Source organism: Dunckerocampus dactyliophorus, chromosome 3 (assembly GCF_027744805.1).
Source record: "Dunckerocampus dactyliophorus isolate RoL2022-P2 chromosome 3, RoL_Ddac_1.1, whole genome shotgun sequence".
Taxonomy (NCBI): Eukaryota; Metazoa; Chordata; class Actinopteri; order Syngnathiformes; family Syngnathidae; genus Dunckerocampus; species Dunckerocampus dactyliophorus.
The window spans coordinates 10,843,886-10,866,104 of NC_072821.1; the positions used below are offsets into that span (position 1 = coordinate 10,843,886).

Below are 22,219 nucleotides of genomic sequence, written 5' to 3' on the forward strand. Positions count from 1 at the left end.
CAATCGTCGTGCATACTAAAATGTTACCGATTGCAAATGACGTGTTCTCTACCACTTTGCAGTTGCGATGTTTACTGCCACTTCTCCTCCACTTTTGTTATTCCCGTTGATGTAGTTAATTTCATATCCTTCCAGCTCAAAATCCATGCCCTTCTCAGCATCAATCCAAGTTTCCAAGATTGCAATTATTTTGAAGGGTTTCTTGACTGACTCAAATACTGTATTGTCTGATGTTATTGTAGTTTCATTTCGTCTTTCAAAGCACCATATAAGGCGAACCCCCTGCCATCCAACGGCATGTATGGCTGTGTCGGATGGGGTCATCTGGACCTGAACTTCCACGTCTGAATCATATTGCTTTTTGCGTGGCATTGTTGCTAGGCAACTGCTTTGAGCTGCAGTGGGTATCCGGTTAGCTCAACTTGCTAGTGGCTGTCGGCACTTGTAGTTCGTTTATTTCAATGAATCCGTACCTCTCACCAGTCTGAGTTCAAGTCGGGGATGTCAGCAAGCTGTTCTGGTCTTGTGATCACAAAGTGTGGTCAAGAAAGCATCAAAATAGTTCAAAACTCGCTGTTGCCGTGATGCACAACTTTACAGTCAGAGTAGTTTTTAATGTGTGTAAAATCTGTTGCTGATGCAGCCACTCTAACAATGTTCTTTGTCCACAGACAGGGCTCCATACGCCGACATATGAACTTGTCCAACCCTGACTTCAACGTGGCCCAGTTCCAAAGACAGGACTCTCTCACTGGAATGGGACTGGGCCTTGGGCGCCTCAAACCCGAGCTCTACAAACAGCGTTCTCTGGAGGGGGATGAAGGCAGTCACAGAGGCGGAGGCTGCGGGCGCCTCCACTTCATCCTGAAGTTTGACTGTGACCTGGAGCAGCTGATTGTTAAAATCCACAGAGCGGAGGACCTCCCAGCCAAGGACTTCTCTGGAACCTCTGACCCATACGTTAAGATCTACCTGTTGCCTGATAGGATGACCAAGCATCAGACCAAGGTGCACCGTAAGACGTTAAACCCTGTGTTTGATGAGGTCTTCCTGTTTCCCGTGGCCTACTCAGAGCTTCCCACACGCAAGCTGCATTTCAGCGTCTACGACTTTGACCGATTTTCACGCCATGACATTATTGGCCAAGTGGTCGTGGACAACTTCCTGGATCTGGCAGATTTCCCACGGGAGACAAAACTCTGCCGGGAAATCAAATATGTCTCTACGGTGAGTAAATAAATCCATTCCATTTCATTGAGCTAGGTAAAATATAAATACAGTGTGATCTGTGTGAATGAAAAATAAATACACACAAAAATAAATAAAAATAAATAAATAAATAAATCATCTCCTGTGACAAAAATGTTGTCAGAAAGATTTGGTTTGTGAAGATTTTCCTCTAGTAATGTGCAAGATAAAATACTGCAGAGAAAAGTAATGAAAAATTAGCATCCTTCCCATTGGTTGCTGCAGATAATCAGTCTGTGATACAAAATCAATGAGGCGCAGATGCTCAAATTAAAAATAAATACATTTTTGTAGCTCTCAACTGCAACTGCAGAAATTTGGTGGTGGATAAATATAAATGATGTAGCGTTCTGGCAACATTTATACACGTTTGCAGCTGCCAGCTTAGGCTATAGTGTCAGTTCCTCTATTATGCTTTGTAATTAGGTGAGAGATGTTTTTCCACACTGAAGCCATGCCTCCGGTCTATTATAAATATTTGAATATTTCAATAATAGACCTAATAACAGCCATCATTTATTAATTCATCAATTTTGGAAAAACTGCGATCGAGCGACGGAGTAAAGTTCGACCCGCGATGTAGCTAGGGCCGCCTGTATATGTATATGACTATATGACCACAAAACAGTGCTGAGTATATTTTGAAAAAACGTGGTTGAATTAAGGTTAAAATTCGAAGGGTGAAGTGGCGAGGAACGACTGTATTTGTCTCATTTTGCACAAATAGTGTTTATTTGTGAAATGCATCCAGTGATATCACTGTAAAGGAAGCATAATATGTTCATTCAGTACACAAGCTTGTCAGTGACCTGACATTAATTTGAGGGAAGAGCTGCCGCTTATATCAGTATCGGTTGATAGCGGTATGGAAATTAAGTGCTGGAAAAAATCGATCTATTGGATATTGGTAAGAAAGGCAATATTGAGCATCTCATTTTTGCAATATAGCGTCATCAGGAGGCATATCTGTTTTCTGTTGTCTCAATACTTCCTAATATGATGGAGTACGACCACAATAATAACTATTGTTAGATTAATACCTCCCTGAAACTGCCATTCAAAATAAATCATTATCATCTTTGTACAGCTCTTGTAATGAGTCTTATTACAATGTGCACATTAAGTGTACCTAATGTTGTGGCAAGTTACATGACAAACCATTAGACACATTTCGAATGAGGCCAATATATCTGTTTTATACACCAGTCTCTTTTGAATAGAAATGATATGTGCACAACTTAAAAAAAAAAAAGATTCCCCAGACAATTAAATCCAGTTGAATACTTGAAGAAGAAAGAAAGAAGTAAGAGGAAGTAATGTGGCTGTGCAATGGCTGTGTGAGGAGGTCATTAACAACTGCTTAAGTAGCCCGATTGTGCACTGGCTCACTGGGAGAAAAAGGAGCAAAGCTGGCCTGTGTAATTGCACAGGGTCTCATTTATTGAAATTACAACTTGAAGCAATGGATTCAATCACACTACACAGTGACGTGCAAAGGCCTGAAAAATACATTGAATGTATTTTGTGTCCACACAGGGAAAAGCTGCTATTTAGGAATGGCCAGACAAACGTTTTGGGCCGCTAAACTGGACCAGAACATCAATAAATATGGGCCAGGATATCAGTAAATTGATGACAATTGATGCAATCATGCAAGCTCGATTTGGATTTCAAATATAATATGTTGAACATGGCCGTTTTCTTTATGATCATTTCTGCATAATGGTGGTAAGTAAGGAGTCCATTCTCTCTAAACTAGGGGTTAGGGTTTTTACTGTTCAGAGCAACTTAAACAAGATTTTATTATTGTTATCATTGGCAAAATATAACCCCGGTAGCCTACAGTAATATATATATAATATATATAAAAAAAAGGAGGTACCAGTTAAACTATTAACGAGCAAGCACAGATGGATGTTTTGCGGCAGCTACATCTGTCTTCTTGAAATTGTCTCACTGTACTGCATGATGCCATATCACAACGGGATCACCGCAACTCCTGTTTGATTTGAGGCTCCTCCCAACTGGGCAGAGAAAGCACATCAAATTCAATTGAGATGTTTTTTTTGTCCGAGCCTCTGATTGAGGTTTTATTGATTTTGGCAATATTGATTTGTGTGCCAAGTCACAGTTGATGATTGTTTTTGGGTGTATAGTGCAGAGGCTTCTGCCCATGTCCCCCTGACCGCATATTGATTGTTAATCAGTGCAGCTAGCTCCAGTAGAATGACATGTATCACAGGGTGATTAGCAGACTGGTATGCTCCATCCACATACATTGCTCCACTGGTCCGTTTTTCTTTGCCTTCCTGTGAGCTTAACTCAAGCACACAAAGACCCAGACTGTGCACAGTTTGCCTTGTCTCAAAGGCCAGCGATCTGTGTTAGTACAATACATCTCAGTGGGAGAAAATGTTGCAGCCATTGGCAATTGTGCCTACTTTATTTGAATGGATTAGAGTGTAATCACTGCATCATTATTTCCAATGAGACTATCCATATTGTCACTTTCATTGCCAGATTTAACTTGTTGTAATAACAGCACTCTTGCATATGGATGAATATAGTAAGTAGTCAAAAGTAGTATGTTTCAAATATCATATTATAATATAAAAAAAAATAATAAACTGCTTTAGGTACAATACACTTACAAATATTATTGCACAGTTTGTGATTGACTTGGCCAAATTTTTGAATTAAAGTGAATTTTTATGTGCTGAATTGGTGTCTTTTAGCTAGCACATTAAAGTGGAAAAATAAGTTGTGTCAAGATTTTTCAGCCATCCATCCATTTTCTTTGTCGCTTGTCCGCATTAGGGTCGCGGAGGTATGCTGGAGCCTATCCCAGCTGACCTTGGGCGGGTACACCCTGGACTGGTCGCCAGCCAATCGCAAGATTTTTCAATTACATAAAAAAAAATATATATATATATAAATTAGTAAGTAATTTTTTGTGTGTAATTAACACATGCTTGGCCTCGGAAAGTAGAAATTTCAAGCAGGAATGAATGGACACGAATATTTTCAAAAATGCACATTTCTGTCAACATGGTGTAAAAAAAATTGTCCATCCACACAAATGAAGTTTTCTAACAAATATCTGTCCACATGTAAACACATTCGCCAGCTGTTATGCACATTTTGTCCCGGCCTGAAAATGCAACCACAGCTGATTGGTGCATTATACTGCTATGCAAGGTTAATTAATATGTTCCAATCCCGGAACTGCGCGTGCTGAACCAGGACGCTTATGTATTTGTCAGTACTAACGTGGTATTTTCTCAAAATCTGACCATACTAACTTTTGACCCTGGAGTATTGGGGCATGACCTGTCATATTCGCAACATAAAATGAGCATCTGTGTGTGTGTGCCCCGATGATGCATATCAGTGTGCTATATTCATCAAATATGTTGGCTAAAAGGACAAGAAGGTTCTAAGAAGGTTTTTAATCATTTCAATATGCAGAAATATACAAGTGTTGAAAATGGGGGTTGTCAAAGTCGACTTGGAGTTTTGGCCCCCTGTGCGATTGAGTTTGACACCCCTGGTAGAGATGTATATGTGCAAACCAACAGGTGGCACCAAATGACTTCTCACTAGTCATAGTTTTTCACTAGTTTTTGTTTCCTGTCACTCACACCAGTGGCCCGGAAAGATGCATCCACGACACAGAGGTACACTGGAAAAATGTCTGGAAAACAGGTTGCGCAAGTGAGCAAACTAATTTTAAGACAACAATCAATGAAGCAAACTTAGCAGCTAAGAAATATGATTCATTACATTTGATTTCCCTAAAAAGAGGGATTGTATATTTGGGTCAATACAGAACAATAACAACAATATCATCAGATTGTATTGTACTGCAACACATTTCTGCGGTCAAAAATTTGAATTTCAAGTTATTAACTAGTAAAAGATTGTCATGCACTAGTCCTAGTATTACTACTCTTCAATAGGATTGTGGAGATCTATTTACATTTTATCAAAGAGGATTTCTGCGAGTGTGTGACCATGTGATTAGGCACAGTTATGCTCTGGCAGAGAATCAAACACCTTGCCACGCTTGACTGAGCTGCTCAGTATAGCGTCTTTCAAACACCCACTTGCACAGCGTGCAACACAGACTATTTCTTTTGCATTGGACCACCATTTAACAAAAAAATATGTTTTTTTTTAAAGTCCCACGCTGATGAAACTCTTGAACACCACATACAGATAAAATAGATTCTAGTGTCTGAGATCTTCAGCAGACGTGCGTGTGCTGCTTCTCACCCCTTCACTGGAGTTATTTTAAGAGCAATATGTGATAAGTGTGCTTCTGCCTTTCTGCACTCAAACATAAGTCTCCATCTGTGGAGAAACCAGAGTGTGCTTTAATTAAAACACATTTCTTGACATTACCCAACACACCTACTGTAGCTCATGCCATAAGATTAGTAGTAAAAACAGTCATATAAATGTGCCTGTATTTAACATATAAGTTCTTTACTTCTAGGATAACGTGGACCTGGGCGAGCTGATGTTTTCTCTGTGTTACCTACCAACTGCGGGGAGGCTGACCATCACCATGATCAAGGCTCGTAACCTAAAGGCCATGGATATCACGGGTGCATCTGGTAATTAAATGTCCAATTCTGTTTACGAGCTTTGATTGGTGTTGTGAATTTCTTTGTTAATGGGATGTTTCTTTCCTATTCTTGCAGATCCATATGTAAAGGTTTCTCTCATGTGTGACGGTCGCAGACTGAAGAAGAGGAAGACCTCCACGAAAAGGAACACTTTGAATCCGGTCTATAACGAGGCCATTGTTTTTGATGTCCTGCCAGAGACCATAGAGCAGATCAGCCTGTTGATTGCAGTCATGGATTATGACCGGTTAGAAAGCTCTGCAATAATTCTGTCACACCCCAGTTTTGCATCATTTTGCACTGCAGAATAGGTTGCAACCATATGTCTTGTCTTTCCTCCCCTATGTGCACAGCGTCGGCCATAACGAGGTCATCGGTGTGTGTCGGGTCGGCAACGACGCAGACAACCTGGGTCGAGACCATTGGAGTGAAATGCTCACATATCCCCGAAAACCTGTCGCTCACTGGCACCCTCTTGTTGAGGTGATGACTTTATTGTGTGCCTATGTACCTATGAGTAGTGACTAGTTTTTAGCATGTTTTGTTGAATATGCCGACTTTGCATGGGGTAAACCCTGGACTGGTTGCCAGTCAGTCACAGGGAACATATAAACAAATTCACCCGCATTTAATTTAGAGTCTCCAATTCACCAAACATACATGTTTTTGGAATGTGGGAGGAAAACGGAGACCTCGGAGAAAACCCACACAAACACATGGACACCATGCAAACTAGGGATGTGCAACTTCATCATTGTGGCGATGAGATATAGCGATACGTTGGCAACAATACGCTAGATTCACAATTTGTATAAAGCTACCCCGATTCGATATAGTTCACTTCAAATAAAATATATCACAGAATTTGATGCAACACAGAGCAAAATAGCGTAAGAAATATCAATGGAAACCCAAATAATAAACGTATGGAGGACTGGATTAATAATCATACTCAAAATTAAAGTGGAAATATTTAGACTGCAGACATATCCAACTTATTCAGAAAAATGTATGAAGAACACAAATCACCAAGGAAAACATTATTGGTATTTTGATGGGAAAAAGAAGGATCTCATCCCAGACCTTGATTACGGCATCCGCTCATTGACAATCTATGGATTAAATGATGCATGATGTCCCAGACATCCTCGATTGGAATCTTTTTTTGTTGTTTTTAGCAGTGTATTATAAACACTCATTATCATTATGAGACTGTGCAGTTCTACGCTGCTTTCAACGCTGCTGTTAAAGTTGATGGTGTCAGTCAAAAATGAGTACTATTATCTCCACGGAGTCTATATTGAGGATGTGCAGGGTGGACATATTTTGTAGTCTAACCTCAAGGGGAGTAAGTTAAAGTGTTTTGACTCAGGGGAGACAGCTTGAAGTGGAGAGAGAAAAAAGATGCTGCCGGAGTCTCTGCCAGATTAGCTTTAATTCCACAGCCCATGCCTTTGAATTAATTATCTGCAAAATGTAGGAAGTCTTTTGTCAGATGGAAAAGAGGGCATTAAGAAAATGCATCACCTCATTAACTCCCTTAATGAGGAAGGGTACACTGCTGGTCAGATCCTATTGTCAGTGTGAATGGTGGCACGTGGCCCAAAGTCAAGAAACTAGCAGACAGTCATGAACAAATGCACTTTTATTTCTTAACAAGAACTCCCTAGAACTGGGGTATTCAACTAAAATGTAAAGAGGTCCAGATACAGAAGATTTCCTCAGGCATAGGACCACGCTTAGATTAGGTTAAGATTGAGAACCACGGACCCACAGGATCAGGATTGGGGTGGATTGTTCCGTGATTGTGCTCTGAGACTTTCCCGTGACCTGACTTTAGACTTGGTCAGAAACTTTGTGCGTTGTCTCATAGTTTCACATTTTATGCATGCCATAGTCTCTGAGCATATAACTGCTTTAGTGCTTTGATAGGGGAGATTCATATAAATGAGTCTGTCCATTCTGCGTTGAAAGTACTGTCCACTTTTCAATTCTTAGAGCGCAATTTGTATTTATTTTTGTGATGTTTCTGTCTCACCTGTCCTCTTTATCCATATCTGTCACTTGTTTCTATCTTCTTTTGCGGTGCGTCTCACTCGTATGTCGATCCGTGTCACTTGCTTTGCTTCTCTCCTCTTTCATCCGTCTCTGTTGTGTTGAGACTAGTCCCAATGTTTAGCGGCAATGTGCAGATTTGATTGGCTGAGTGGTATTACGTGGGATAGTTTAAGAAATTAGCAACTTGTCAGTGGATTCCCTGAGCTGATAAAGCGGTACCATAAAGTCTAAAAAAATGTGCCGATCGGAATAGAAGCACTCCGTCAAAACGTAAAATATTTAAATAATTTATTGACTATAGGTCCAGGTCTGCATTGAACGGCATCTGGGTCTGGAATATGACCACAGCCTGTCAGTTAGTAATCCCCGCCACAGACATTGTCGCTCAGTGAAAGAGACTGACACACAACAACATTAGCATGAATGCTTGTCTTAAAGCATTGACTCAAAAAAAAAAAATAAAATAACAATAGCTGGACTGCCAACAAGCAACAACAGCAAAAAAAACCCCACTCTGCTCAACAAGAGAACATAGTGGGTGAGCATGCAAACTAGCCAGAAACTATCACTCAACATTGTTTCTCTTGTATAATCTCCTGCTAGCCTGACGAGGCCCTATTAAATGACTCCCTGCCTGCTTGCTTTGCTCTTGCACCACTTACGTCATTTTAAATCGCTATCAGTTTTCTCATTTTAGATAGAGCGCAGTGGGAAACTAATGAGAGAGAAAGTAGAAGACAAAGCCTTGTCATGATTTGGCCTCAGGCTTCAAGAGATGGGTCTCCTTCTGATGGAAACCTTTGTATGAGCAGTCCACGTGTCTATTAATGCAAAAAGGGGGAGGAGCATGTACAATCAATGCATGTGTGTGTGTACATTCCTGTAAAACTTACATTGATTTGAAAAGAGTGTGAAATTGTGATGCAGATGAGTTGGAGGATGGCATGCCATTTATCAAAGCTCTCTGGAGGGAAAGGGTAGGATTTTTGGCATGGACGCCACCAACCAAAAGGGGGCAGTAAAGCTCTTTGACATCATTTTTTAAACTACTGTAATTTCCCGACTATAAGCCGCTACTCTTTTCCACACACTTTGAACCCTGAGGCTTAAACAATGATGCGGCTAAATCATGGCTGAAAGAACTACAGTTCCTATGATGCTTAAAGTGCCGAAACAGAAAGTACTTCATTTCGGCAAAAGCAGCTAATGTCACGTTTTGAAGTCTTGTTCATGTTTTGATTTGACAAATCTTAAGTAAGTTTGATCAAGTGTAGAATTACTACAGCTTGGCTTGCTTTGACCACGGCAGCTGTTGAACTCCAATGAAAGATAGTGACGTTGGGAACACCGAGTGTAGGTAGGATTGCAATGTTTTTAGTGTGTCTTTCATGTGTAAGACACCTGCGGCTTAAAGACAAGTGTGGTCTATGTATGTACAAAAAAAAAAATCTCTTTAAATTTGGTGGGTGTGGCTTATATTCAGGCGTGTCCGGAATTTACAGTAAATAGTGCAGTATGCAGGAGTGACGTCTTGAGAGGGTGCATTCGATGATCGTGTTATGTTTGTTGTAGCAGGGTTGTCAATTTTAAAAGGAGCTATTCTGATGAGTCAGTAATTGTACAATTGTTCTTGCGTTATTCTGTGAAGCCACCACAGAAGTGATGACAAAGAGAGAGAACCTGCACACATATTCTGGCTTCCCAGTACAATATTATGAAGTGGACAATAGTATGTCACAATAAAAGCAAAATATGCTTGTGAAGTTAACCCTTGAAATCACTGAGATGAGCTCTCACATGATTTGCTGATGACAGACATAATGATGATGAAGTCTTGTTTGACTTGTGATGTACGGTATATTTTTCCTGAAAATAAAATTGGCTAAACTCATCTCACAAAAAAAATTATCCCATCAATGCACTGAAAATAAAATTTGTATTTTTTTTGGGTGCAAACGTGATTGTGGTTTAATAACCTCTTAAGTAATGTGAATTAATGGTGTTTATGGGACATTTTGAAAAATACTATTGAAGACAAAATATTTTTGTCATCATGCTTTCAATGTCAGTGGAATCTTATTTCATTAATAATATTCAATTAATCTTATCGACAGTTGTTTGAGGACGCTGCTAACTTGCGCAACACTTTTTTCGAGGAGGTCATTGTGTTGCGGCTGCGTTTCACTAGGTCATTGTCATGTGTGTGAGTGACAGGAAAAAAAGCTGCGACTCGCATGGGGAGCAGTTGTTTGCCAGCATAGTTTAGTTTGCACTTGTAAATCTCCCTGCAGATAAGATGACCTGTCTGTTTCAGGCTGTTTTCTAAGGAAAATGTCCTACATTTGGATCAGTACAGTATTATTTGAGAAAAGGTTCCTATTAACACTGTCACTTTAAATTGAACTAAGAATGCATGATCGTAAATTAATACAATCTATCCAATCGGGCGTCCTCCACTTGTTGATGTTTTATATGTACCTTATATACAAATAATTAGTGATGGAAATTTCATCTCTTTCAAGGGAACCGGGCTCCTCTGATTTTTTTGTTGCTTAAATTGATTTCTATCCAAAATAAGTGTAAAAATATAATTATATCAAATGTTTATTGTTTTTATGGCTTCATTTATATGCTCAAAGATTGCAACAGAAAAATCATTATGCAATACAAAAACAAGGATCCATCTCAATTAGACAAAAATGTCCAATCTCATTGTGTGTATTATTTGTAAATTAATATTTAACAACACAACACAAACAACACAACGTTACGGAAACGTTACACAACCAAATATAAATTAAAATGTGCAAAAGTGAAAGAAAAAGCAGCGTCCAGGTAAGTTTGTACTTGTCTTGAGTGGCATTTAGAAACACAACGTGCATCCGTTTTTGTTTCCTGCTGCACATTTTTCTCACCTTTCTAGCTTGCCTTTGTGTGTGTAACCCCTCCTTTCCCCTTCTGCTTAGTGCCGACACATACGGCACCATGTATTTTCACCAAAAAAACAGGGGGAAAAAAAGACAACAGCTCATTGACTTCAAGGAAACCGCTCCTGTCGTTTACTTCAAAGAGATAAACCCTTCATTTGCCAATGGCCCATCACCACACATAATATACTTGTACATGTAATCCAGTCACCTTAAATGAAACGGTTAACTCTCTTTTGAATGATATTATGTGGAAAAAATATGATACATACATACAGTACATACATCACAAAAACTGAATAGCGTTTTTGGCTCGTGTTTACATCTGAACAACCGTTAGAAAAGTGAAGCTATCACTTTGAAAGTTAATATTTATGCTCACTAATGCAGCTCTTTTTGTGCTTTTTTTTCCAGTACCAGGGGACCACAGGTAGTAGCCAGGGAGGATCCTGCAACTCTCTGAAAGCTCCTCCTTCTCCATAGCCCACAACAACATTTGACAAAAGATCTCGCCTAAGGCCTGGGCTCAGCCTACTGGTGCTGCTAATTACTGCACACAACACACACACACCTCCACGCACGCACGCGCATGTGCAAACACACACACACACACGCACACACACACACACTAAAGTGAAAAGTGCAGCCATCCATGGTGGGAGAGGATGGAGAGACACAACTGGATCAGTTGCATGTTGAATGATCACTCTGATGGATGTTTTATTTTCTATAATGTTCCATGAGAAAAAAACAAAACAAAACAGCCGGCATATGCAGACATTTGACGTCTGTCTTCCTCGGTTTACACGTGTTGTTTTGGGTTTGTTTTTTTTTACTTTGTCTTGTTACGTGTCTTAAACTGAGGTGAGTGTGTATTTGCACTATGTACTTTACAACCAGTCAAACTGCCTTTCTATTTGGTAGAGCATTGGTGCATGAGGTCATTGCTTGTCGGGATATCTCCCTGTTGTTTGTTTGTTTCCCTCTCTACTTTGGATGTCTTGTTCTGTTTGTTGATGTGCAGTGGAAGTTGATTGAAAGTGTTTGTCTGTAAAGAAAACAATTGTATATTGTCAATACATACGACTCAATCAAAGCCATTGCTGATCCAATTGTATCAGCAGGTTAAATATTCTGTTTTTTGAATCAATCCAATTCCTCTTTTTTCTTCTTTTCTTTTACCTTCCCATATAATATATGGAGTATTAGGGCCACCTTGAAAATAAATATATTTTAAAATAAAAGTTGTAATTTTAAAATCAATTTATTACAATAAATTAATTTATTTTTTAAATATATTGAGCATTAACCTGCGTAAGATGATCGTTTCTATGTTTGACTTTAATATACTTTTGACAAACAACAACATAGTCAATGTTTTGTCTCATCAATACCATTCAATGAGGTTATTTAAACAGCTGAGAAAGAGCTACACGGACTGAAATCATATATTTTCTTAGGTCTGATCAATTGTCAAAGCGGAAGTGTTTTTAACAATTTCATAATTGTTTGATATTATGACATTAACCGACTAATATATGGAGCTGTTCTTGGTGCGTTAAGGTTTGTGTGGGAATTTATTTATAAAAATTATAATATACATCATTATTATATTTTTTTTTTTTTCTCAAAATAAGTTATGTTTCTCGTATTACAAATTTATTCTGGTAATTGTTTCTTGTAATTGTATTTGTTTTGGGTTTTTTTTCAGTGTGGCTCTAATACTCACTCTCCAATATTACCCCATCATCAACTACAGAATAACCGTCACTGTAAAGTCAATTTACAGTATGTGTGACTGTTTAAAATAAATGTGTACAAAATGAAAGGCAGCCAAGTGGTTTCTAGGACAGGGAATAGCTGCTTTTGGAAGCAGACTGCAACAAGACGCAGCTAATAACACATTTATTTGAAAAAAAACCCTACTTTGTTCCAATGTTTTTCCATGCAGTGAGCCATCAGTTGCATTTTAGTCTTTTGGCAACCGAATTAATACTCATAATTTGGCAAGTTAATTCTCAAATGACCTTTGGAGGTTTTCTGAAGGATTTGTGTTATGGATCTGTTTTGCATGTAAACAGGAAATGGTTGAACATTTGAGAAATGTGTCTGGAAAATGATCGCAAAAATAATATATTTTTTTGCCATTTGTAATGAGTTCAAGGATGACTGGTAATGATTGGACATGAAAACATTGTCTTTTTCTTCCAGTTTGCAGTCATGTGGCGTCATGATCAACTGTCCTTTTCTTTACTTAAATGTTTTGAGATCTCTCCAGTGTGCCTATGTGGATGTTACTTTTAGGCTAGTGCTGTTCTGTTTTACGGTGAGCAGTTACAATAAAGTCTTGTAACTGCAACCAAACGACTGCTATTCATTTTACTTTCTCACTTAGTTCTAAGTTATGAGAATTACGACAGTATGAAATCGCATATAGAGTGCTGTGAAATGTACTGTCCTCACATTTCTGTATATACATGCTGTCCAACATACAAGAGGGAGTTGACATCACTGCTAAAGTTGACAATAACATACAGTAACTGGTGCAACGACACCATGGATGGTGGTTGGTATTATTTACTTTAAATAGTGCCACCCAAACCTGCACTTTGCACCCTAAGGTGAGGGACATTATGCAAATTTCTCAGCAAATGAATGTGGTATGGTATCTTCAATTAGGTCACCTGTACGGGCCGATGGCAGCAGGGGCTTTTTTTGTGCCAATAATCCTCCTGATCAGAGCAGCCATTTGAAAGAACACCAACTCGCAAGCAGCAACTAACAAGTAATGTGGCCTCCTTGTACCCTTCGCCGCTGAGAGAGTTGCGATGGGTCCTCCATCATGATGACGCACTTAACAAAGGCACTGAATAGGATGCCGTGGTGTAGTGGGTTTATGAAGTTTTGATAATGATGAGACCAAACCGGGAGCGCAAACAGATACTTTGCATGTGAAGTGGTGGCGTGCAGCAGTGTAAGGAAACGTGGTAATGCAAAAGAAGAATACATACGAAACGCGAGTGTAAATGTGTGACAAAACGGATAAACAAAAATGATGGCTTCCCAGCCTTTCCTCTGCACCCCATTTATTGCTTCTGCGTAAGTAAGTGTGTGTTTTGACCTGGACACGCCACGCTGGATGATGACGTCCCAAAGCGTCACCGCTACCAGACTGTAAACTACCAGGCGTACAAAATGTCCTTACTTTGCATATTGTCCCCATAAATGTCAATTACAAGGAGTTTCCAATAAAAACAGATGAGTTAAATATAAATACTAAATGAAGTGAATTAACTGACCGAAAGAAGAAAAAGCGAATCGAATGTATTTCACAGGTCCACTACAACTCCCATGTCCACCACTTATTCGGAAGACAATGACATTACAGACACAGATTGAATTTCTTTTTGGTCTTTATTGAGTCTTTTTCATTAAAAGTGCTTACAAAAACACACGTCCATATAAAGACTGCAATTCCTAAATTCAATGCTTTATTTCCCAGTATTGATTCAATCGATTGATTACATTTTTAAACGAGGTTAGATCGATATATGCCGTCCAGAATGGGAATTTGCTAAGCACACATCGATGTAGTTGGATCAAGGGAATATAAATCAATGCAGCGAATCGTTACACCCCTACTAGACACCCTCATCTTGTCCCCTGCCCAGTCGTGCCTGGAAGGTGGAGGGAGGGGTGGGGCCGGTGTGCTCTCGTAATATCATCTTGCAAAAGTCAATTAAAAAAATATTTTAATTACTTTTGTTTTTCTTCTAAAATAAAAAATAAAAAATTGTAAAAATGATGACTGAATATTACAGCTTTTTCTGGCAAATCATTTTTTATGATCAAATTACCAAAACATTTTTGTAAAAAAGTATTGTAATCTTACAAATTTTATGCTCTTAGTTTCTTCATTCTTCCCTATCAATATTTGACTCTATTTCTTGTACAATTAGAATCATTTATTATAATATTCCAACTTTATTATCATAGTATTTGGACTTCCGTCTACTATCGTATGACTTTATTCCTCAGCCTGGGCACTGAGCTGTTTTATCACTGATTTTAATTATGAGAGTCCCATCTGCATGAAGACTTCTTAAAGTGTGTGCTTTGAGTTCCACATGAATAATGCACATCCCCCTTATGAAAGTAGAGGGTCTCCTGCTGCTGTGAAGACATCTGGCCTTCCAATAACCACGACCACTTCTTCTTCTTCTGATTAGGTCTTCATTTGTGTTTTTATTTGCGGATAATATGCAAAACACAGCACATAGAAAGAAAGCGTTTTTTTTCATGAGAGATGTGTGGGTTGCTTGTTAATGTCTCATTAGTTGGTGCTGCGTATGATATCCGTCTGCTAGGCTGAACCACAGTTAGCCAGCCAGGATGAAGGCTACAGAGGTGAGATAGAGTCTTCAAAGAACATCTTTCTCGCTGTTCTAATTATTTGTCTGACATTTACTCTATATAGCCAAACAGTGGCTGAGAAGTCGGGATGACCTCTCTGCTGTAAATAACAAATATGTCTTGGAGCTGCTTCTTCAAAACTGAATGAGTTTTCTCCACAGAGCAACATGTCCAGGTTAACTTGAATGAGAGCTACAGTGTGTGTGTTTGTATGGCGTTGATGCTTAAATTGATTGTACTGCAGGGTCACATATCGTATTCATGGCCAATTAAGATCAGTATGAGAAGCAGCATTAATTCGACTAGTGCAAGGAGTGCATTAATTAGACACAATCACTGATTCTAAGATGACTTCAACTTCTTAAAGGTGGCACAGATATGGCCTTTAACACCAACCACAACTAGTATCATGGATCTTGGAAAATTCAGCAGTACAAATTGAGAGGGAAACAAACCCAGTGATCTGACATTAGAGCCTACATACTCCATTTTGGATGAGATAACATCAAAGATATACATACACAACTCTGTAGAGAATTTGCCCAACAGCCGAGGAAAAGACATGAATAAAGGCGTAGCCACAGGAATGGTCCAGATGTAAGAAAATGCAGTGCTACAAGGAGTTTTCCCAATGGAGACATGGCCTGGCTTGCTATTTCTGACAGTCCAAATATGACAAGTGCATGGGAAATTCTTTGTCTCCATCGTATGTAATTGTACCTGCCTCCTTCTCACTGTCAACCAGTTGTGTGTAACGCTACGGCAGTTTTGCATCTGCCTTCCAAACATGCTAAAAACCACGCAAAAACACCGTCCGCAAACAGGTTTCAGATTTGATAAATCACATTGCCGGTGTTGCGCGGCGTGCGCAGGAAAGCAGTTTGTAATGGATCCCAAGATGCAAAAGACAAAAGAGGTTGTAGGACAGGCTTTAATAGTCTCTGTTACCGGTCAGAACAAAAAACAACGGTGCAATAAGAAAACTCAAAAGGGCACCGCGACAAAAAGAGAGAAACTGTACCAGGCTGGAAGGAGCTACGGGACATGTAGCAGGACTGCTCAGGAGAAGGACTTGGAAGCGTGGTGTAGCCTAGTGATCCGGAGGAATAGCTGAGTGCCGGAAACAGCAACAGGTGAGTATAAGTAGGTTAGTTAATGATGAGCAGCTGCAGCACATCCCGCAGCTCCGCCCCAGGCAGGAGGGACCAGGGTCTGAATGCAAAACATCAGCCAGAGTAAATGCACCAAAACAGTGACAGTCAACAATGACCCAAACATACCAGTATAGTCACAGCAAGGTGTGACAGTATTCCCCCCCTCCGTCAATGGACGCCCCCTGGCGGACTACCGGGCTTGTTAGGGAACCTGCGATAGAAGTCAGAAATAAGTGTTTTGTCAAGAATGAGCGACCGGGAAATCCATGACCGATCCTCTGGACCGTAACCCTCCCAGTCGATCAGAAACTGCACCCCCCTGCCCCGCCTCCTGGCATCCAGGATGGTCTTCACTGAGTAAGCCGGATGGCCCTCTATCTGTTGCGCGGGAGGAGGGGGCGCAGGTGGGGGATTCAAGGCGGAGGATGCCACCGGCTTAAGGCGGGAGACGTGAAACACTGGGTGGCACTTGAGGGATGCTGGCAGTTTAAGGCGTGCTGTGACGGGGTTGATCATCCGCTCCACTTCGTAGGGCCCGATGAATCTTGGGGCCAGTTTCTTTGACTCCCCCCCCAGGGTGATCTCCTGGGCAGATAGCCAAACCCTCTGACCGGACTTGTAGTTTGGGGCTGGTTTACGACGGCGGTTAGCCAGTCTTTGGTTGCGTCTGGCGGTGCGTAGTAGTGCGTCCCTAGTGTTGCGCCAGACGCGGTGGGCGCGGCGGAGGAACGCTGCCACTGAGGGGGTTGTACAGCCCGCCTCCTGGGATGGAAAAAGTGGGGGTTGATAGCCGTGGACGACATGGAAAGGGGAAAGGCCTGTGGAGGAACAGACGAGTGTATTATGTGCATATTCGACCCATGGAAGGTAGCTGGACCAGGAAGACGGGCGCTGGTGACACACGCACCTCAGTGCCGCCCCCAAATCTTGGTTGGCCCGTTCCGACTGTCCATTCGACTGGGGGTGATGGCCGGATGATAAACTGGCTGTGGCGCCCAGCGACTTGCAGAAGGCTTTCCAGGTAGCTGACGAGAATTGTGGGCCTCTATCGGAGACCACGTCCTGGGGGATCCCGTGAAGGCGAACCACGTGTTGGACCAACAACTTGGCGGTCTCCAATGAGGAGGGAAGCTTACGGAGGGGGATAAAGTGCGTCCATTTGGAAAACCTGTCCACTATCGTCAGAATGACTGTAAATCCTCTGGAAGAAGGTAAGCCCGTGACGAAGTCTACTGCAACATGAGTCCATGGTCGAGAGGGAATGGGGAGGGGTTGGAGCAATCCCGCAGGGGCCTGATGAGAGGGCTTGCTCCTGGCACAACTGGTACAGGCCGCAACGAAGCTTCGTGTGTCCGCTTGAAAGGTCGGCCACCAGAAACGCTGGGCCAGAAGGAAGGCCGTCCGCTTGGCTCCCGGATGACAGGCAATCTTGGAGGCGTGGGCCCACATCAGCACCTCGGAACGAAGCGCCGCCGGCACAAACAGTCGGTTGGGAGGGCAACCTGCTGGGGGAGGGGAACCCTTGCAAGCCTCTGCGACGCGTCTTTCTACCTCCCATCGGAGGGCCCCCAGGATCCGGGACTGGGGGAGGATGGTCTCCGGAGAGGAGTCCTCTACGGCGGGCGCAAACATCCTCGATAGTGCATCGGGCTTCCCGTTGCGTGACCCTGGGCGAAAGGTGATGCAGAAGTTGAATCTGGTTAAGAAGAGTGCCCACCGTGCCTGTCGGGGGTTCAAGCGGTGGGCAGCGCGGATGTAGGCCAGGTTCTGGTGGTCCGTGTAGATGGTGAATGGCTGCGTCGCGCCCTCCAGCCAATGTCTCCATTCCTGAAGGGCTAGTATCACCGCCAGGAGCTCCCGGTTGCCGATGTCATAGTTCCTCTCTGCTGGGGACAGGCGTCGGGAGAAGAAGGCGCAGGGGTGCAGTTTCTGATCAATGCTGGAGTACTGGGAGAGCACGGCCCCTACCCCTGAGTCGGACGCATCTACCTCAACAAAAAAAGGGATAGAAGGATTAGGATGTATCAACACCGGAGCAGAAGTAAACGCTGCCTTAAGACGTTTGAAGGCCCGGTCCGCCTCCAGCGACCACACAAAGGGTAGCTTGGAGGATGTAAGCTTATTCAGAGGTTCTGCTACCTTACTAAAGTTCCGTATAAAACGGCGGTAAAAATTAGCAAACCCCAGGAACCTCTGCAACAGCTTCCTTGATATAGGAGTGGGCCACTCGACCACTGCCTGGATCTTGGCAGGATCAGGTTTAAGTTGACCCTTCTCCACAATAAATCCCAGAAAAGATACTGAGGATGCATGGAACGTACACTTCTGGGGCTTAACAAATAACTGGTTCTCCAGGAGTCTTTGAAGGACCATTCGCACCTGCTGAATGTGTAAGGACATGGAAGGGGAAAAAATTAAGATGTCGTCCAAGTAAACGAATACAAAACGGCCAATAAAGTCCCGCAAAATGTCGTTAATAAGGCACTGGAAGACGGCCGGGGCATTGGTAAGCCCAAACGGCATCACCAAATACTCAAAATGCCCGAGTGGTGTATTAAAGGCCGTCTTCCATTCATCCCCCTCTCTCACGCGCACCAAATGATAGGCGTTGCGCAGATCTAATTTTGTGAAAATTACGGCGTCATGCAGTGAAGTAAAAGCAGAATTGAGAAGGGGAAGGGGGTACTTATTCCTAACTGTGATCTTATTGAGGGCGCGGAAGTCGATGCATGGCCGCAACGAACCGTCTTTCTTTTTAACAAAAAAAAATCCGGCCGCGAGAGGGGAGGAAGAAGGGCGGATATGGCCAGCGGCCAGGGCGGTGGAAATGTACTCCTCCAGGGCTCGGTGTTCGGGTTGAGAGATATTGTACAACCGGGACGAAGGTAGTGGTGAACCAGGTAATAAATCTATGGTACAGTCATATGGGCGGTGAGGTGGAAGTGTCATGGCTCGGTCAATAGAAAAGACATCGCTAATGGAGTGGTACTCCCTAGGAACCAAGGACAGGTCAGGAGGGGTAACAGGTAGAGACTTAACCGGAGGAGCGGGAGAAGATGCGGTGCGAAGGCAGTGACTATGGCAGAATGTACTCCAATTCGAAATCATTAATGTTTTCCAGTCTATGCCGGGACCATGCTGGCGAAGCCATGGTAGCCCGAGTACAAGCGGTGCTGAGCGCGAAGGCATGAGAAAGAAATTAATAACCTCGCGATGGTTACCCGAAAGAAGCAACGATAGGGTGCGGGTTTGATGGGTGATATTAGCCAGGAGACGTCCATCGAGCGAACGGACATTCTTGTGATTCATTAGCTCTATAGTGGGAATATTCCAAGTCTTTACCAACTCACAGTCAATAAAATTCTCGTCCGCTCCTGAGTCAATAAACGCACTAACCGGGCATGCTCCCCCTGACCATGATAGCATACCTTCCACCTGAAGTCGACCCACCATAGCCGAAGGAGCAGCAGACGCTGGTGACACCGATGGCGACTGTTGAGGAATGTCCCCGGTGGAAGAGGAGCGCTGTCTGGCGGGTCGAACCGGGCAGTGGGAGATGAGGTGTGCTGCGCTCCCGCAATACAGGCACAGCCGCAGACGAAGCCGTCGACTCCTCTCAGCTGAAGAAAGGCGACTGCCTCCCAGCTGCATGGGTACAGCGACATCCTCTGGTGGCAATCCACAACTGGAGGAGGGGGGAAGGAGCGGTGCAGGGAGGCCCCCTGGAGGTGGAAGAGGGAGCTGACGTGTCGATTCGGAAGGCTCCGCCCTCCGCTGAGCGCTGCGTTCCCGTAAACGGTTGTCCAGGCGAATGGACAACATGATGAGCTCCTCCAACGTCTGGGTCTCGTCCCGGGAGGCCAGCTCATCCTGTAGGCGCGAGCTGAGGCTTGCCCGGTACGCGCTTCTTAGTGCCTTGTCATTCCAGCCGCTTTCAGCCGCCAAAATGCGGAAGGAGATGGAGTGATCCGCCACTGACGAGGAGCCTTGACGTGTCACGAGAAGGCGGCTTCCTGCTTCTCGTTCTCTCAACGGGTGATCGAAGACACTCCGAAGTTCAGTGACGAAGAGAGGCATACTGGAACACAATTCCGGCTTGGAGTCGCACACCGCCATTGCCCATCTGGCCGCCCGGCCGGAGAGTAGGCTGAGCATGTACGCCACCCTGGCTGCATCTGTTGTGTAGGTGTGCGGCTGCTGTGAAAAGACTAGGGAGCACTGGTGAATGAAGAGCTGGCACTGTCCAAAATCCCCTTCATAGCGCATTGGATGGGGAATGCTGGGCTCCCGTGATGAATAAGTGGCCGGTACGGCGATGTCCGTGCCTCCGGCGGCGGGCGGCGTGTGGTCGGCAGAGACGGCGGGAGGTGCACCTGCCAGCTGGGCGTGCAGCTCCCGGACGAGTGTGGTTAGCTCGTTAAGGGTTTGCTCGTGGTGGCTGATACGCTGGCCATGAGCTCGGAGCGCCATTCTCACACTTTCATCCTCCGCGGGATCCATAGTATTGACTCAGCTATTCTGTTGCGCGGCGTGCGCAGGAAAGCAGTTTGTAATGGATCCCAAGATGCAAAAGACAAAAGAGGTTGTAGGACAGGCTTTAATAGTCTCTGTTACCGGTCAGAACAAAAAACAACGGTGCAATAAGAAAACTCAAAAGGGCACCGCGACAAAAAGAGAGAAACTGTACCAGGCTGGAAGGAGCTACGGGACATGTAGCAGGACTGCTCAGGAGAAGGACTTGGAAGCGTGGTGTAGCCTAGTGATCCGGAGGAATAGCTGAGTGCCGGAAACAGCAACAGGTGAGTATAAGTAGGTTAGTTAATGATGAGCAGCTGCAGCACATCCCGCAGCTCCGCCCCAGGCAGGAGGGACCAGGGTCTGAATGCAAAACATCAGCCAGAGTAAATGCACCAAAACAGTGACAGTCAACAATGACCCAAACATACCAGTATAGTCACAGCAAGGTGTGACAGCCGGTGCAAAATGATTACATTTTTATCTCCTACCAGTATTTTGTGTGCTCTGATAATCTGCATATATTCTGCATATTCATGAAGGCAAACACGCTAAATAGATTCCAGGTGCTACTTTGCTCATATGACAGACGCAATCGTAGTTGCACCCTGTTAGTAGATCAGCTTTGCACACTCAATTAAGGGACCATCCACATACAAACATTTTCAGGTCAAAATGCCAAAGTATTATATTGTTTCAGCCTTTAACCCACACAGAAATGGTGTTTTGGGTACCGTGAAACACGGCTTCCAGCGTGGGAAAATCTGAAAACTCCAGCTTGTCATTTTCGTGTAGACAACCGAAACAAAAAGGATGACATCACCGACTCGCCGCTGCCCCATCGCCGTGATGTGACCAGAAGTGAGCTGGTGCCGACATTATGCCGACAAGCCAGCATAATATTTGGACTGACATGACAGTTGACATTCTCCCGATACTGTATTTTGTTGTCTTATATTCCATAATGACTCGCAGAAGTAATTCCCCTTCTCATAAGTCTAGATGAGCCTTGGAAAACAGGCTTATGCGCTGTGTTCTTTCTTCTTCTATGGTTTGGTGTGTCACATGGTTCAGTCTGTGTGTATGTTCAGAGCGCCACACGTAGGTGTGCCTTGTGTATTACATCGTTTTCACTCAGTGATTCGTTCCTGTCGAGATGTACTAATCCGGCACAGTGTCGACATTCATTTTTTTCAACCCACCAAAAAGAAACATCTCAGAAGTGTTCCTGTGTGGACAGGGCCTAAGTTTGCACAGGTTTTTATATACGGAA

At 43.1% G+C, this 22,219-nt stretch overlaps 1 protein-coding gene across 1 annotated transcript in view; it reads left to right on the forward strand.

Annotated features, from left to right (window-relative positions):
- The window catches only part of syt9a (synaptotagmin IXa), a 29,345-nt gene extending 16,160 nt beyond the window's left edge, over positions 1-13,185 (forward strand). Inside the window, exons 3-7 of the mRNA XM_054770883.1 lie at positions 672-1,227; positions 5,747-5,867; positions 5,955-6,126; positions 6,233-6,362; positions 11,279-13,185. Coding sequence (XP_054626858.1) covers positions 672-1,227; positions 5,747-5,867; positions 5,955-6,126; positions 6,233-6,362; positions 11,279-11,347 — 1,048 coding nt within the window. The 3' untranslated portion in view covers positions 11,348-13,185. The remainder of the gene's footprint in view (positions 1-671; positions 1,228-5,746; positions 5,868-5,954; positions 6,127-6,232; positions 6,363-11,278) is intronic.
- Positions 13,186-22,219: the final 9,034 nt, after the last annotated feature.